Below are 16,507 nucleotides of genomic sequence, written 5' to 3'. Positions count from 1 at the left end.
GTCCCCTAGGCCTTTAGCCTAGAGAATCAGAAAAGCGTGTGAAGAAACGAGTATATAGCAAGCAAGCGCGCGTGGTTTGTCCGCAGACAAACCCACTCCCCTGCCGATATATTTTACTCCTCCAATATAATCCTCAGGCGGCGCCAATAAACACACACCCGTTCCCTTTCGGAGGTTGCTTCCGCCTGACCTTCCCTGCTAATTGCTATTGGTGGATGCTTTGCGCAATGGCCATTTTTCATATCTGAACATGTCGTCGTCCTCTGATAAAGAGGTGATGGCGTTCTTTCGTTAGTATCTTTTATCTTTGTGTTGTGTTATGTGTTTTGCTACTTTATTCTTCATGGCTTGATCTAAGATTCTATGTTACAGTTACTATCTTCTCCATGATTTCTAAATGGAAAAGTTATAACCACGCCATTCCATATTAAGGAAGCGCAGTTAACAGAAGGGCACAATTGAATGGTTGTAATTATTATTACTACTACCATCAGGACATCCCTCATTTCTTAAAAAAAAAAGCAATACTAACATTTTTATTTTCACTTTAGTCCTTAATAATCATGGGTCATCCATGCATATTGGCAAGTTGTTTGTGCAGCGTCCTGCACGCGCAGACTTGTTTTTACACATAACCAGTGGCCAGTAATGACCGGCTGTTGCCTCCCATGCACTGAAACCAGCCGTGGAGCAGCAAACCAGCAAATGGGTGTCACTACACATGAATCAACCAACCTTTTCAACTGCCTGCACTACGGAAAAGCAGATATAGCTAGATTGCTAGAAGCAGCAAAATTGCAGTGTCACCGCCTACACCATTGTCAGTTGCAGCAGATCGGTCGCCAGGAGCGAGTTGGTCGAGAAATGCCGCCCAACCATCTTGCTTATTGGTCATGGAACGAACTCCTCCGTTTCTTTGCTGGTAACACTTGAACTGCAGGTCTGCAGACTGCAGCACACGGTTTTGTGTTGGTGTGCATGGTTACGTTAATTATTCGAACAAGCTTGTAGCAACTAACAGAGTGTATCGAGCCCGTGCCAGCCGAAGGAAAAAAAAAACTGTCAGCTTGTTATACATGCATGAGTTCTGAGCTTTTTCTGAGCCGACAGAGTACAGGAAGACACCATCATTTACAACTTACAAGCTATGCATTGCATGTCATCTAGGTAAGGTAGGGAGGGTCGTTGGGTCTTCTGTGTGTGTATCAGTGTATGGGCGGCAACTACCGCTGTCAGTAACATCTTTTGATAGCTACAAAGTGTATAATGATAATCATCCCGCATTCAGTATAGTCGACCCCCCAAGCCAAAGAAGGAAAAGCTTTGAGAGGCGCGCGAAGATTAATTGGGTATTTGGATCTGTACTAAAATGCAAAGAACAAAAAGGGAAATGTACTAGCAGATCCCTGCTCTGCCCTAGTATTTTCTCCAAAAACCTAACCAGCACCCGTATCGCTAGAAACTGCCGAAGTACCGAGCCGTAAAACCACTGGGAATGCTGCGGGAAACAGTGGGCCGAAACTTGGTGCCAACTGCTCTAGACAGACGATGGCCGGCAGTTTCAAGTAGGGTACAGTCGTACAAACAAATTGAGTAGTGAAAGAATGCAACATTGGCAGATCCAACCCTAGACTCCATGATTTAGTGGGACGTACGGCACCATTCATGTACTAAATATTTCTCTATATATAAGATAAGATATGACATGGTGACAGATCAATTTATCAGTTTTCAACCAAGAAACTGCAGTGGGCCGAAGTTTGTACAACATATGACCACATTTTATAAAACAAGTACCAAGTATGACAAGTTCGTGAGATTATCAGAACATTTGGTGAAATTGCATACCGTAATTTGGAAAATAAAATATTATATTCGCTCAACCTGTAATGTCCTATGGCTAGAGAAATAATTATTCATTTCACCATAATAATGTCTGAAATCTGTTGGGTCACTGGTCTTCGCCTCATAGCAATGCTCAAGCAGAGAAGCCATTTCTTTCTCTTTGATACAAATTCCCATCTCATGGAATTTTCTAAAAAAAACTTTCTTAAGAAAATATAGGGCTGGCCTTTAAGATAGGATTCCATAATTGCAAAAAAAAGACTAAAAAAGAAAGCAATAAGACTGAATAAAAAGTGGATTTTAGACCTAGCTGACTGACATGTTTACGTCTCATATTGGCTTGATGCATTTGGGAACGTCTGTAAAATCTTATTAATAAACTTTCCAGGGTGGCATCCATGCTGAAAAAAGAGCTAAGAGTATGAGGTTTTAGAAATAAATAATCTGACGACCAAATATGCAATGTAGAATCTTCTCCACACAAAAAGGTAATAGCATGTAGTCAAATTTCCCTCTTATTTTTTCCCGCAAAAAAAAATCCTTTTGTTTTGCGGATTGTACTGGAGCTTCAAGCTCTCAAAACAAAATAAGTAACATTAATCTTCAACAGTTTCTAAATACATACAGATAATACACCACATAATGGCACTTCAGGTAACTCATCTATACCTCTTTCAGTGCTTCAAAGACTTAGATGTACACAAATCCGAGCAATTCTTATGTTGGCCATACTAGAGAAGCTTCAACACAGGACATATACATGTATTGTCCCTCCAACTCGGGGCAAACGAAAAGTGCGTCCAGCATATGTTTAATTGTCAAATATCCTCAGTAAAAACTATAACACATACACACAGCAAGATAGGGGGAAAATGTACTTCTTGCAACAAGATGTATTTCTTGCCTGAGGCAATGTGTACAGCTAACGTAAGACCTATATTAGTTGCACTGGCAAATAATGAATTTGAGTGTTTGTTGCCGAAAAATTGAACAGGTGTCTAATGAACTGTACTTGTATACTATTCTCTTTCTAGGAAACTATACTTCTAGTATCTCTATAATAGTATGGTAATATCTTTGTTTCTTTTTTCTTTCCTATTGACAAAATTTGTAAAGCATCTACAAGCTGCTCCTTGCAATATGTACAGCAGCCGAGTGAGTAACTTCATGAGATAGAAGCTAATGGAAAACCTGTGGTGATGTGTAATACTCACTTTCACTGAAATATGGTCTCAAGTCCTCTTGGCACATGAAATCCAAAGGAAAAGAAACAAGATGCCCCTTTACTAACTTTAATCTGTCCGTAGGGTCAGTACCTTTGAGATCAAGGTCTTGGCAAGCTTCTACGTTCTCTTGGGCAATACCCAAATCAATTGTAGTGTGGCCAATTTTGTCCCTCAAGTGAGCGAAGCTTTGCCGAAATTGGGCCCTGAATAGTCACTATATGTTTCAGAGACCACAGCAGTTGACGAGAAAGACAACCACAATGGAATTTTAAATTCATACCTTGAGTGGATAAGATCGTTGGGTACACAAGAGAAGACATCTTGGTATATCATAGTGTTTGTCTGCCATACATGATAGTTAATATGTATTCAAGAATGAATGGAGTTGACATTTGCATAGGCATTCAATATAATATGTGCACATAATACAGTTTCAAAACAATTTGACAAACTGAAGGCAACCTAACAGGAAATAGGGTTCCAGATTAGATAATTTGATATGGATTTCTGGGACGAAAGTAGTAGCATCATAATTTAGTGCCTATTGATTGTACAAAAAAATATGAAACATTATGTCACCTTAGCAGTGGCCATCCAGATATTTTTGAATGTTGAATCATCTATAGGATCCATGATGTGGCTAACCTGAAAGTGAAAAATGCATTTTTGTTAAGAAACTGTATACATAACAAATATTGTCTGCTCTGTAAGGGTAAAAACATTGTAAAGTATAATTGTGACTGGGAAATAAATGTAAACTGGTTTTTTTGGTGGGGGAAACTGTGTCAAGCAAAGAAAAATTTCATAAGTTTAAAAACTTTTTTACCAAGCTTTGATCTGTGATCATGAACTCATGATATACCAAAATAGTTCTCATGCGAAAATTAATCGTGGCTTTTGTAAATATTCACTTGCCAGAAGTCAGCAAAATTTATGCAGACCTTTCTCATGGAGTTAGTTGTCACTAAATGGAGCAACATGTGACTTTTCTCATATCCAATGCCCCCACCTTTCTTGAGGGGCAAACAGTAGGTCTTTCCCCATTCCCTTAATGCAAGTTCTAATATCCAGACTTCTGAGAACTGGATTATTGGTAGCACATAAGAAGCAGGAACAGGAAGCACCAACTCAATCATATTTCTAAGGCTCAAGTTCTTGGGAGAGATCTATTGAGACTCAGCTATTACTTTACTAAAACAATTATGTGTTATGTCACGCTGATTATATAAGATTTGATTGCAAATAATTTCTTCTTTATGCAGGAAAAAACATGACTACAAGAGTGTCTAAAAGCTGGAAAAGCAAACCCCAATTGACCTTATTAAGAAGGTGATTACTCTTGCATCCATATCTGTGAAAACTACAACTGAAATGCTCATGACATTAGTACATTACTCTTGCATCCTTCTGGACTATGTGTCATGGATTAAGCATTGGAGGAAAATTATGAGGAAAATTATGAGGAAAATTACATTTTCAATGATCTAACCCCATCATGTGATCATGATAAAATTTCCCTTGATCTTTTCCATCCAAAACAGAATGCATACGCTTTTGTACCAATAAAAAAGGGCAACTGCAAAGTTTGAACCCTTATTGCAAGCTTGCTACTAGGAAAATTGCAAAGATGGCATGCTGTTTAAAGCAGAGTCAAAGTACATTACACCCACATATTGCAGTGAAAAAACAAATAATTTGAAATATGATACTTTGGCATGTTATGTGTTATATGGGCAGGCAAATGAACCAGAAGAACAGAAACAAGGATGGCAAGAATTAATATTAAATTGTAAACAGGAGAAATGCACATCCTGGTTCCATCACTTCTTAATAGAATTGCTGCGTGTTTCACCACCTAACAGCAGCAAATAAAAAATATAGAAGGACATAATGGCCAGACCTCTCCCGGACGAAGGCCAAGGTGCTCCGCCCACAGAGATAGACGTAGGCTTAGAGAGAATTTCCCAGCTTCCCAAGGTCTTCCATCCATTTTAGAATTAACAACTTCTTTGTCTTCGACGACTACAGCAACCTAGAAGGTTGAAGGGAACAAAAAATTGTCATAACATCAGCACACTATAAGGTGTTTTCAAAAATGTCATAACTTCAGCACACTATAAGGTATTTTTCTGCTAAGTTACTATATAGAACATCTATTTTACGAATAAAAAAGAGAGTAAAATACATGGATGGTCCTCGAACTTGTCTCGAGATGTCATCTAGGTCCCTAAACTCTCAAAATGCATTTTTTAGATCCCTAAACTTGTCCGGAGGTGTCATTCGGACCCCTAAACTCTCAAGATGCATCTTTAGGTCCCCAAACTTGTCTCAATGTGTCATTTCGGTCCCTAAACTCTCAAAGTGAATTTTCATATCCTTGAAAATTGCCATTAATTAATTGTATTCAAAATGGACAGTTTATTAAATTATTTTTTCAGTCGATTCATTTAGAAATCTTACCACTAAGACCATTTTAATTCTGAATTAACTGCTTATTAATCATACATCATAGGTTAATCTAGATCATTTGATATCAACGGTGGATATTATAGTTTTCTCGTTTAAAATGCAGATATCAATGCTAATCCTGAATATTTCCTACTAACTATTTATATATTGCATGCGCTTTGTATACATTTATTAAGATAAATTTGTTCCCATTCTCAATAAAAATCAAAATAGCAATTTTATTAAACTTAAAGTAGTAAAAGAATTTTTCATTAACCTAAAGTAGAAAAACAACATTTATATTAAATTACAATTACAAATAGCATCTTGAGAGTTTAGGTACCTGCATGACACCGCGGGACAAGTTTATAAACCTAAAATGCATTTTGAGATATTAGGGACCTATGTGACACCATGAAACAAGTTCAGGGATCTAAAATGCATTTTAAGAGTTTAGAGACCTAGATGACACACCAGAACAAGTTTGGGACCGTTGGTGTACTTCACCGTAATAAAAATTAAGTATTTCTTTTTTCTTATTTCACACTGTGCATCTGTTGTACACTGCAAATTAGGATTGTTTTAGTGATTACATTTGACGTAGCAATATAGGAGCAGGCGAGCAGCATCCCAAGACACAGTTGAACAAAGAAAAGGTGCATACCTCAGAATCCCTTGATCCAAGCAAGCTTCGATCATTTATGTTTGCGGAGCCAATCAATGTAATGCGGTCGTCAACTATCATTAACTTGCTATGTACATAAATCTGCAAAAAAGACCATGTTAGAAGGATATCCTGAATATATTTCAAATGCCAGTTCATGGAAGATCACCAACAAAGCACAATGGTGACTAGCACTCTGTAAAATGGGAAGAGCTCATGGTACCTGACTAGTAACCAAGGGACCCCCATCAAGAAGTTTACCATGTGCTCTAAGACCATGAAAGGAGATGTAATCATGTGCCTTAGGCCCAATAACATCAAATAGATTCTGAAGAATCGAATTAGGGCCTCTGCATATAGTCCGATATTGCCAGTGCATGATTGCCCTAACCGATGCAGCTCCGCCATCATCAATGCCTCCCTATGATGAGATTATGTAAGTAACCAAGCATAGATAGAACATATTTCTAATTTTTAGCAGAAAACTACCTGAAAACCAGGTAAAAGAGGTATGATGATGATGGCCTTAAATCGCCTTTTTTCTCTCTCAGCTCGAAGTATACGCCGATACAATGCTTCTAATACACGGTTTTTAATTGTATCATCTCCTGACAGGCCTGATATGAAAAATTGATTCTGCAAAAGCCCAGCAAAAAGGAAGTTGCAATAAAATTGGCGTATATCTTCACAGATAAGTAACCAGGTGCAAACATAGTAAAAGTTGCTAATTTTGTTTACCACTTAATTTTCCTCAAATATATTAACAGAACTATACAAAATAAGTGAGCGAGAAGAATACATGGCGAAATCCAGTTTCAGATTTCAAATTTAAAAGGTCAAAGGAAAAGGCACAAACCTCAATGTATACAAAGTGTTCTGCCTTTTCAATTAGGGAAAAGTAGGCATTGTGGATGCTCCCTTCAATTTGAGTGGTTCCAGCAGACCATTGACCAACACTCCTAACAACCTGAGCCAATATATATATATATATATATATATATATATATATATATATATATATATATATATATATATAGAGAGAGAGAGAGAGAGAGACATAAATTATTATTACTTACGAAAGAAAAACTTATTGCAAAGGAATCAATCTAATGATAGTATACAAGCATGTCTGAAATACTAGATCAGGAATGTATATTATCACTCAGATGCTTTTGAACAAATGATGAGCATGTAGGGATACAGCAATGTCATATCAACTTTATCTGGCAAGTTAACTAAATAGAAGTAATGATGAGCTGTAGCCACACTCGAAGTTGATTATGTCTGCTGATGCATTTAGATATGAGTTAAATATGTAGACAATCATTCCGTCAGATTACAAGAAGTTGACATCACCAAGAAATCAAGGCACCACTATATTTTTTTTTCATAAAGGCGAAAGTGAGAAACTCTTTTAAACAACATTAAAACTCTATGTAAAAGGATCCAACAAATAATGCTACTAAACATAGTGGTGGAGTGTCAACTCAGTCCCCTTCCCTCCTCCTTCCCATTAACTCCCAATAGAGTAGTTTCGATCAAAACAACAAAACAGCTTTAGAATGTCTGACATAGCAACAACAGACACTATCAACCACATTGATATTACGAACCAAAGTTCATAAACGATATAGTAGTAGGATCTGCATTGCAGCCATTTAGACCATGTTAATATGTGTGTCCAAACATTGCTAGAACAGCTAGTCAGCTACTCTTCTCTAATAAATGAAACTGGCAGTCTCATGCCTGTTCATTGAAAAAATAAACATTAGTACCAAGCTGTTTGCAAGACATTCTATGCTCATTTCTACAGATTTCATGTTGAATCTGCGACAAAATAAAAAGCTTTCTGCTTGTTCGTTTCTCAATAAATTACTGTTTCATAATAACATAGCTGCAAACAACCAAATGGCAGAACAACTAATTGGTGAAGCATATGTATATACTACTAATTAAGAGAAATTCATGTCCATGGAACCTCAAGCTACAGTGTTTACTGTTTAGTTTATTGCAGAGTACCATGTACTGACCTGACAACGACAAGCTGCCCTTGGACCAACTTGTCCAATGTCAAGTACTGAAGCAACTTGGTCACCTCGCTCTTGCTTTTCCCACCATTTCTTGTCCATGAGATTCCTATCATCTTTCGATGAATCAAAACGCCTAATAGATGATGACTCAAGGGAACTGAGATTGTCCACAAAACTTCTCATAGGTAAATCCTGATGAGAAGACTCCAACTTTGCCTTTCGGTTGAGCAAAGGCTGATTAAAGCTCTTTTTGTTTAGGCGATCTGAATGGTTAATAATGTCTAAATCAGTCACCCTTAAATCTGCATTGGACAATTCCTGTGGCTCAAGTTCTTGAGGTAGAAGCAATGGAACATCCTGACATGATGTGCGTGATGTCAAGACTGGCTTTCTCATATCAATATCTCTGTCATGATATAGTTTTCCCTCAGCCTCATCATTTGTTTCTTTGCTTCTACCCTTGTAGTGTGGTATTACCATGTGGTGATGAGGCATCAGTAAGGGAATTGCTTGCTCATTTAGAGCTTTGTTCCTCTGAAAAAGAAAAAGGAAATGAAAAAGAAAAGGAACAGTGAATTTACAATAATTGTGAGAAAACTTTACGACAAGTTGACCAATGCATCTAACTAACCTTTGCATAATTCCAGCGCTGAACAAAATGCCTTGCTACATCACGGCAAGGTGGACCATAGAGAGCACATTGAACATCATGCCAAGGCATGCGGGGATATTTGGCACGGTCCAGTTCATCTTTCATGGTGTCCTCCCAAGAATTGGGCTCAGATTCCCTATTTACAGAGATGAAGAGACATTTACAAACTTTGCCCCATACATGTAAAGGGTAAAAGATAACATCACAATTACCTGGGATTGTAGTAGTCCTTTCCTGGCCATATCACAGGAGGCGAATCTGTGACTTTGTGCTCAGGACTATCGTAGCGACCAAAGCACAGATCAAGACCTCCAATATAACATGCTTGATTGTCAACTATCACAATCTTCTCATGGTGTGACCTTGAAGCCAAGATATGAAAGTTAAATTGTCAGAAAAACAATAACCTTTTATTGAACATAAGGAAACAGGGAACAAAGAATCCTTCATACCACAAGTATACACCACTTGAGAAATGATCAGGGTAACGCAAAACTTTGACATTTTCATGAATGTTAAGTAGCCTTTGCTTACTGTATAAGCTATTAATCTTCAATGCAAGAGCAACTTCCTTGTATAAGAGAATGTAAATCTGCAAAATTGAGTCCAATGTCATCCAAGAGAACAGGTAATTATCAAGCAACAGTTCAACCTCCTGATTGAAAACAAATTGTTATTCCAACCGAAGGTAACTGATATGTTGCACGCGTTATCAGCTGTTCCAAAAGGTTTGACTATGTCTGAAAATGTCGAAGGCGAGAAATATAGAAGAGTTTTTTTTTTCATCACTACTCAACAGTAAAAAACATAGTACAGTTTCTTAAAATAATTTCTTTGTATAACATAATATATATTGACTAATGAGGCAACTTTAGAAATACTATGGTGAGTGCTTAGGATGGCATGTGAAGGAGCAAACATGCAAGTCATACATGATTTTGACATATAACAAGTGGCAAAGCTTGCTTCATAATTCCAACTCCACGCCATTCATACACCTGGCTCTTGACATTTTCTGATGAAAATTAAAATTTAAAAGAAAAGCCATGACAGTACCTGTACACCCTGCTTAGCTCTTGCTTCCAGTAGGGCATCAAGCCTAGATGACCCATGATTTTGGAATGGACGTCGAAGATACAACTCTGGGCAGAGCCACCAGCCAGTAATAAATATCTGCTCCAAATTTGAATTGTTTGCCTCGGATGACTGGTGGATAATTATCATGCAGTAAATGTTGAAGGAAATAAAAAGCTAACCTCTGATTTAGCTTCCTCAATGGAGGATGCAATAGCTTCAAAGGCAGCTTGCCCATCTATAAACCATTGTACCATACTCCCATCTTCCAACAAACCCCTCGGTGGCGCAAATGAACCAAAACGATGAGGATAACACCAACCCTCTGGAGGTTGTCGAGCAGCATTTATTGCAGTAACCCAGTCCTTGACCTTAGAAGAGCTTCTTGTGCGTAGCTTTATTGTCCGTCCACCAGAAGACACCTTTCTCCAATGAATAGCACAATGAGATTCAGACTCAACAGGAAAGGAAAAGTGATGCATACAGAATTATGGTGCTAAGTCATCAAAATATAGTGAAACCAACATCATCAGAATGAGATTTTTTATTATTTTATCACATATTCACATACAATATATGCAAGCTACCTACAACAGATATTTTGTTGATGAACCACATGTTTCTATACTATGTTCTACACAATGACCAGCAGTCTCATGCACGCGCCTGATATACCGAATGTCCCAAATGGTTGCACAGATAACATTGAAACAATTATGAAAACTAGGAAGAATTGAAAAGAGTTAAAGTGACAAACTGCAAGTCTCAGATAATTCTAACACTTCAATCTTGTGACTATGGTATTAGAAATAAAATGTGGACACTGATCAACAAGATTCTTCTACCATGGAATTGGACAGTAACATAGCAAGGCTTTTTTTAGCTCAGTGCTTTCTATTTCTGGAATTTTGAGAGCACCATTTTTATATCTATAGCAATCAAATCTTAATAGAGTTAATGAGGAATTTTGTAACTAAACAAATTTCAATACCAACAAGGCACAATATAGCAACTGAAACTAGCCGACTCAACAATCCCTTTGGCTATTGGATACTCCGATGTTTATAAGCTGGGAGGAACTAGTGTAAACAAGAAGAAATAGGAACCCAAATTCGAGTCAAAGAGGACTCAAAATTTGGGTGGCAGGGGTGTACACCCATAGCCCACACCTTCGACCGATTGAGCTAGACTCAGTTCCTAAAACATGAAAAGTAAGTACCAGAGGGTCCTTTTGGACTTGTGACCTGTGAAACATTATATTTTAAGTTCCATGTACTTTAAAACTACTACTTCGTGTTATAAGTCAGAACAAGTTCCTATTTGAACACAGAATTTCCGATATGGGATAGGTACCTGGAATCCAAAATGCAATGGGTTACGTTCTTTGATCTCTTTTGCTAAAGAAATCTGGCCTTCTCCATTTATATCCATATGCGGCAATGCATCAAAAATAATGACATCTAAAAGCTTTGGATCAAAAGGATCTTCAAGCAAAGCCAAGAATCCTGGCTTCAGGACAACCCAGACCTGTTGAACAAATAACCAACAACTCAAATACAACAACAAAATATCTGAGAACAAAGCACAACTGCAAAAAGCTTGATACCTTTTGCCAATTGCTCTTGCAACAGTTAAACAATCCACATGAACATCGCTTTTTTCGATCCTTCTGAATCTTTGGCAAATGTCCAACTGAAACGTAGTCTTCTTTTAGCTTAGGCCCATACTCAGGTAAAAATGACAAACATGACACCTCCAAAAATTTGCAAACCTGTTGTAAAACATAAAGATAACCATGACATTTTTATGCTCAATTACTAGGGGATCTACTATAGTGAAATGTAAAATGCTTTTGGTACCTCACGCGAATTGACAATATCCAAGTTTCCTAAGAAATGGTTCAGATATTCTTGCATTGCAACTTTTGCTCGATCAGAAATAGAGTTTTGACGTCCAATAGCTGGTCGAATGACAGGCAAAACAGCACTTGAAGGAACATTTCTGCCACAACAGGTTCAATGTCTTGCTTACTGCATGCATGGAATAACATATGGAGACTTAACTGCTCTAAAGCAACATATGAGATGTGATAATGCATACCTATAGTGAGTAACTTATAATAAACTACCACCATAAATTTGTAAACATGTTTACCTATTTCTAATGGAGTTGTCGTCAGATTGTGGTGGAACATTCACATCATCTGCTTCATCCTCATCATGTACTACTGGCATGTGCTCCCCAATTCCCAAATTTTGGAGCCATTCTTTGACCTTCGATGGCAGAATACAAAAATTAATTTGATGTGGTATGCTTAAATTGCAGTATGTCCCATTATGAGGAGGAATAAGTGTATTTGACTAAAAATTACGTAATGCAATACCCCTAACAGATGAGGAGGTCCAAACTAAAAACATCTTTTCTAATTTCTAGAACCAATATCCCTAATGTTACACAGCTTGAAAATTTAGCACACACCAGATTAGTTGAGCAACATTAATTCGTTGAAAATTAAGAACATACCAGATTTGTTAAGCAACACTAATATGTTGAAAATTTTGCATACACTAGATTCGTTGAGAACTGTTTGGGGTCTAACATGGGGTTCGCTGGGAATGATAGGGCTCACAGAGAAAAGTAGATCAGGAAACCAGTTTCCAGAAAAACTAACCTGCTCCTGCTTTTCATGGAATTCCTCAAGAAATTCACGCCTCTTCAATGCAAAGTGCAGATAGAAAACCTGTGAAGCTTTCTTATATAGGCGCCACCTAAACTGATAGAAGTAGTGAACATTATTCAGAGCAGATATGGCACATTCGTAACTACTGTGATGGAACATAAAACAACAAAAATATGGATGTGCAGAAGCAAATAAATAAGTATTCAAGATGATAAAATATGCATAATGTAACAAAGGTATTCCCTCATGAGTTTCTAATGATAGTTATTTTTTATCTGTTCTCTGTTTATGCCTGCACATGTGGTTTGTTCTTCGTGTGTATTCTATTGTACTGATTGTCAAGATAAACACATGATCCACAAAGGTCCCAATTGCATACAAAGGTGAGAAGGAAAGGGTAACAAAGACTTTTTCAACAATCTGTTCACAACAAAAGCACACAAATTGCTAAAAAATAGATGATACAAGCTTATATATCATTTCACTAAAAAAAATTTACATCCATACTTTTTATTTAAATGCGCCTTTCCACCATCAAAAATAGATTTACCATAATCAAATAACTGTCTACAGCCAATTGAGAAGAATGTACATACAAGCCAAAGCTAATAGCAAGATGAAATATCAAAGACCTTACAAGGCAAAAACAAGATTACCAATAAGTTACTAGAATCATGGTTCACAGGATTCGTGGTACAGGTTTGTGGTTCACCACTTTTTATAAGTATCACTCCCAGGGGCATGGCTCGTTTGGTTGGAACTTGGCTTGCAAATTGGTGATTGGGCTCGTGGTTCACAACGAAAAAAGGAAGGGGAAATTCAACGAAAAGGAGACTACAGTGGTTAATAGACAGGGGCACTGCCATCTAAAGTGGCACGGGCTGGTGGACACAGGAGGGAGGAGGGTGTCAACCTGAGAGGGGATAGCGGTGCCATGTTCTGTGGTGGCAGATCAACCACTACGGGAGACAGTTTGAGGATCATGGTGTGGGAGGCTGGGAACATCACATGAGAGGTGAGCTCTCTAACGAGCAGATTGGAAAGAAGAAATGTTGCGTATGAGAAGGTGACCAGGAATGAAGAACCCATGCTGTCAGATCGATGATCAACAGTCAAAGAGTTCAAAATGAGTGTTATGGAAACGGACCGCTATCATTTCAAATGCAAGGGAAACCACCATCCAATACCTCTAACATTTTATAACCAAAAGATAAGTTGCATGATATTCTAAGCATGCAAGTCAGCAAACATGTAAAATGCAGTGCGAGGGGAAAAAGTGACACAGAAACATAGTCATAGACAAACAGGGCAAAATTTTCCAAACTAAAAGTTTATGCATTTATTCAGAATTTCAGATAGAAAACACCAGATACCTAAACATCCAGTAGATAGAATAAACATGAAGCCATCATTGCTAATCTATCCAGACTTTGATGGAAGAACTGCTCATACGAAACAAGTCAGGAACTTGTCAGTCTAACCACCCAAATGAAATTTGTAGTCAAAGACCTCGTGTTCCCAACATCAAGGTAGGGAAAAAGGAACTTCAAACGGTCATGGACTTGCCATTCTGTTGAAGTCGCCTGAACCATACTGGTTAATGGTCAACTAAAAATTCGCAGAAAATCGATCTCTAATTCCAATGCTTCTTCCACTTTGCATATGTCAATATGTAAACCAAATACACATACCACTTCCAGAAAGGTAAACTAAATCATTAGCAACCACCGTCCACACGCGATGTAACTGAACGCACGTCTTATCGTGGATTCCACCCACCAAGAGAGCGCGATTTCCATAGTAACCACGATCGCATCACACCGAATTCACAGGACTTTCCAGGGCCCATTTCTCCGTCAAACAATCCACCAAAACCTCAAAACAATTGGGGAAGGATCGCGGACCTGCTTGTAGTGGACCTCGATGGTGTAGGAGAGAAGCATGGGCGTGATGTCCCCGGCGTCGGGGCGCGAGACGGCGACGATGGAGGCCCGGGGCAGCTCGTCGAACACCCGCGCCGCGTCGGGCACCCGGAGCGACGCCGAGGCGGAGGCCGCCAGGACCTCCGGCCGCCGCTCGGGCTCGGGCTCCGGGTCCGACGGAGACGCCTCCCCCTCGGGGCCCGCCGGCGGCGGCATCCGCGCGTAGCGGTAGTGGCCGTGGCGCGATCCCGCCGGCGGCGGCAGGCGCTCCAGGTTCATGGACGGATGCTTCGCGGGGAGGGAGGACAGCGGGGACGGGCTCGATCTGATTGGCCGGCGGAATTGCCCGAGTTTTTTTTTTCTTATGGACGGCACGGCAGGACGGTTGATCGGTTCGCTGGTGGGCTGCGGGAAACGCGAGGAGAAAGAGAAGTCGGAATGCAAAATGAAGAGAAGTTTCTTCTATAGCTTGGACAGTTTGACTCTGGTAGGTGGTGGGGCCCGGGCCATTTGGTGTGTGTGGGGCCAAGCTTGAGGAAGTTTCCATCAGACCATCTTTAATCATCAATCATCATTTTTAGAATTTGGGCTGGTTCTGTGTTGTGGATGCAAATGTTGAAGTTCAATTTTAAGTACAGGTATATAATTTAGTCTGAAGAAAAAAATTTAAATATGGTTCAAATCCGTGGCGGATCCACGATAATTGTTAGGTTTTATTTTCCAATTTTAGACAACTTTAGTCTCTTCTCTCGGTGCATCCATAGTGATATGAGGGGTTAGAGCCCCTCCGACCCATCGCTAGATCCGCCCTAGTACAAATGCAAGGATTTTTGGCTGATCAAATAATTATATCATTGTGTTGCTCCTATTTGGCGAATCAATTTTGATGTCAAATTGCCAAGTCAGAGTCCGATCCTAATGGTTGAGGATGCAAGTAGGCTTGGGAACTCACATATTAACTAGGTACAAACCAGAGAAAAACAATTGGACCTTTGAATCTCAAACAAGTCGGAGTAAAACATAAATGAATCTATTCAATGAACCAAGAATCATCATCAGCAACAAGATGATAAACCCCAAACATTTCTTCCATTACCAAAAAATACATTAGTAGACAGAGGGTAAGTAAGTTTTTTTCTATATTTTTATTCTTAGGCAGAGCACTGTGTAAGATGATTTTTTTGGAGAGCGAGGCCATTAAATTTATCACCATTGCGGTTTGAGCACGATATCATATCCATGATTATTTCTATTTTCATTCTGTGATGTTTTCAGAGGTTTGTCACAGATACTGGACCCAAATTAGAGCCCGTATGGGCTATTTGCAAACCTATGACTAAAATTCATAAATCGTCCTAGATCATATCTGTTTACGACGGTTTTCATAAACATCACCAAAAATTAGTCATGGATTAAAGGATTTCTTGCAGTGTGCAAAATAACTATTTCTGATGTTTAGATAACTCGGAATAAACTAAAATATGAGGACACGTTTACCCCATATGCATATTTTTTGTGGTTATATTACCTCTTCAAATTTGTGCCTAACCTTTTCCGCATCAATTTCCATCGTATGAAAGAATATATTAAACGTTCCATACGTCTATACTATGGAGTAAGTCGTTAGGTGTGCCTTAGATTCGATATATTTTTCTCACTTCGTTTGTCACAGGATATAGTTACATTTAGATATCTTTGACAAGCAGGGGCGTAGCCAGCAGGGTGAAGGGGGGCTCCAGCCCCACAAACTCCATTGGAGCCCCCCACAAGCTCCCCCTACAAATTTGAGGAGGAAGAAAGAGGGAAGGGGAGGCGGGAGGAGAAAGAAGAAGAGGAGAGCCCCCACTGGAGCTCAATCCTACATCCGCCACTGTTGGCAAGACTCTGCTCAACTCCAGCATCATCGCCGGTATTGAAGCATTGTTGCAGCTACCACGGTTGAATGCAAAATGAGTTAGGGGAAGCA

General features: G+C 38.9%; 1 protein-coding gene across 3 annotated transcripts; it reads right to left on the bottom strand.

Moving 5' to 3' along the window:
* Positions 1 to 2,344: 2,344 nt before the first annotated feature.
* On the bottom strand, positions 2,345 to 14,933 carry LOC120698988 (phospholipase D zeta 1-like). 3 transcript variants are annotated; one of them, XM_039982804.1, is made up of 20 exons: positions 14,524 to 14,929; positions 12,611 to 12,712; positions 12,094 to 12,212; positions 11,799 to 11,940; positions 11,546 to 11,710; positions 11,293 to 11,466; positions 10,122 to 10,361; positions 9,922 to 10,038; positions 9,318 to 9,457; positions 9,078 to 9,227; positions 8,845 to 9,001; positions 8,214 to 8,747; positions 7,040 to 7,150; positions 6,673 to 6,819; positions 6,407 to 6,604; positions 6,184 to 6,285; positions 4,972 to 5,103; positions 3,651 to 3,716; positions 3,352 to 3,413; positions 2,345 to 3,274 (listed from the first exon to the last, which is right to left on the bottom strand). In XM_039982804.1, exons 1-20 carry the CDS (start codon positions 14,818 to 14,820, stop codon positions 3,025 to 3,027), a joined length of 3,405 nt encoding a protein of 1,134 aa, XP_039838738.1. In that variant the 5' UTR covers positions 14,821 to 14,929; the 3' UTR covers positions 2,345 to 3,024. The 3 variants fall into 3 exon arrangements, with proteins under 3 accessions (XP_039838738.1, XP_039838740.1, XP_039838739.1); XM_039982806.1 differs by lacking the exon at positions 14,524 to 14,929 and having other exon boundaries at positions 11,799 to 11,969; XM_039982805.1 differs by lacking the exons at positions 2,345 to 3,274; positions 3,352 to 3,413 and adding an exon at positions 3,424 to 3,533 and having other exon boundaries at positions 14,524 to 14,933.
* Between the last annotated feature and the right edge of the window lie 1,574 nt (positions 14,934 to 16,507).

This window comes from Panicum virgatum, chromosome 3K (assembly GCF_016808335.1).
Source record: "Panicum virgatum strain AP13 chromosome 3K, P.virgatum_v5, whole genome shotgun sequence".
NCBI classification, from domain to species: domain Eukaryota; kingdom Viridiplantae; phylum Streptophyta; class Magnoliopsida; order Poales; family Poaceae; genus Panicum; species Panicum virgatum.
This window is presented reverse-complemented; position numbering and strand designations above follow the sequence as displayed.

Excerpts from the sequence above, each read along its gene's own strand:
- LOC120698988 (XM_039982804.1), bottom strand. The coding sequence starts at position 14,820 with ATGAACCTGGAGCGCCTGCCGCCGCCGGCGGGATCGCGCCACGGCCAC. Across the intron at positions 9,228-9,317 it reads TCAAGTGGTGTATACTTGTG|GTCACACCATGAGAAGATTG; the intron begins GTATGAAGGATT and ends CTTGGCTTCAAG. Across the intron at positions 6,820-7,039 it reads AACACTTTGTATACATTGAG|AATCAATTTTTCATATCAGG; the intron begins GTTTGTGCCTTT and ends GGGCTTTTGCAG.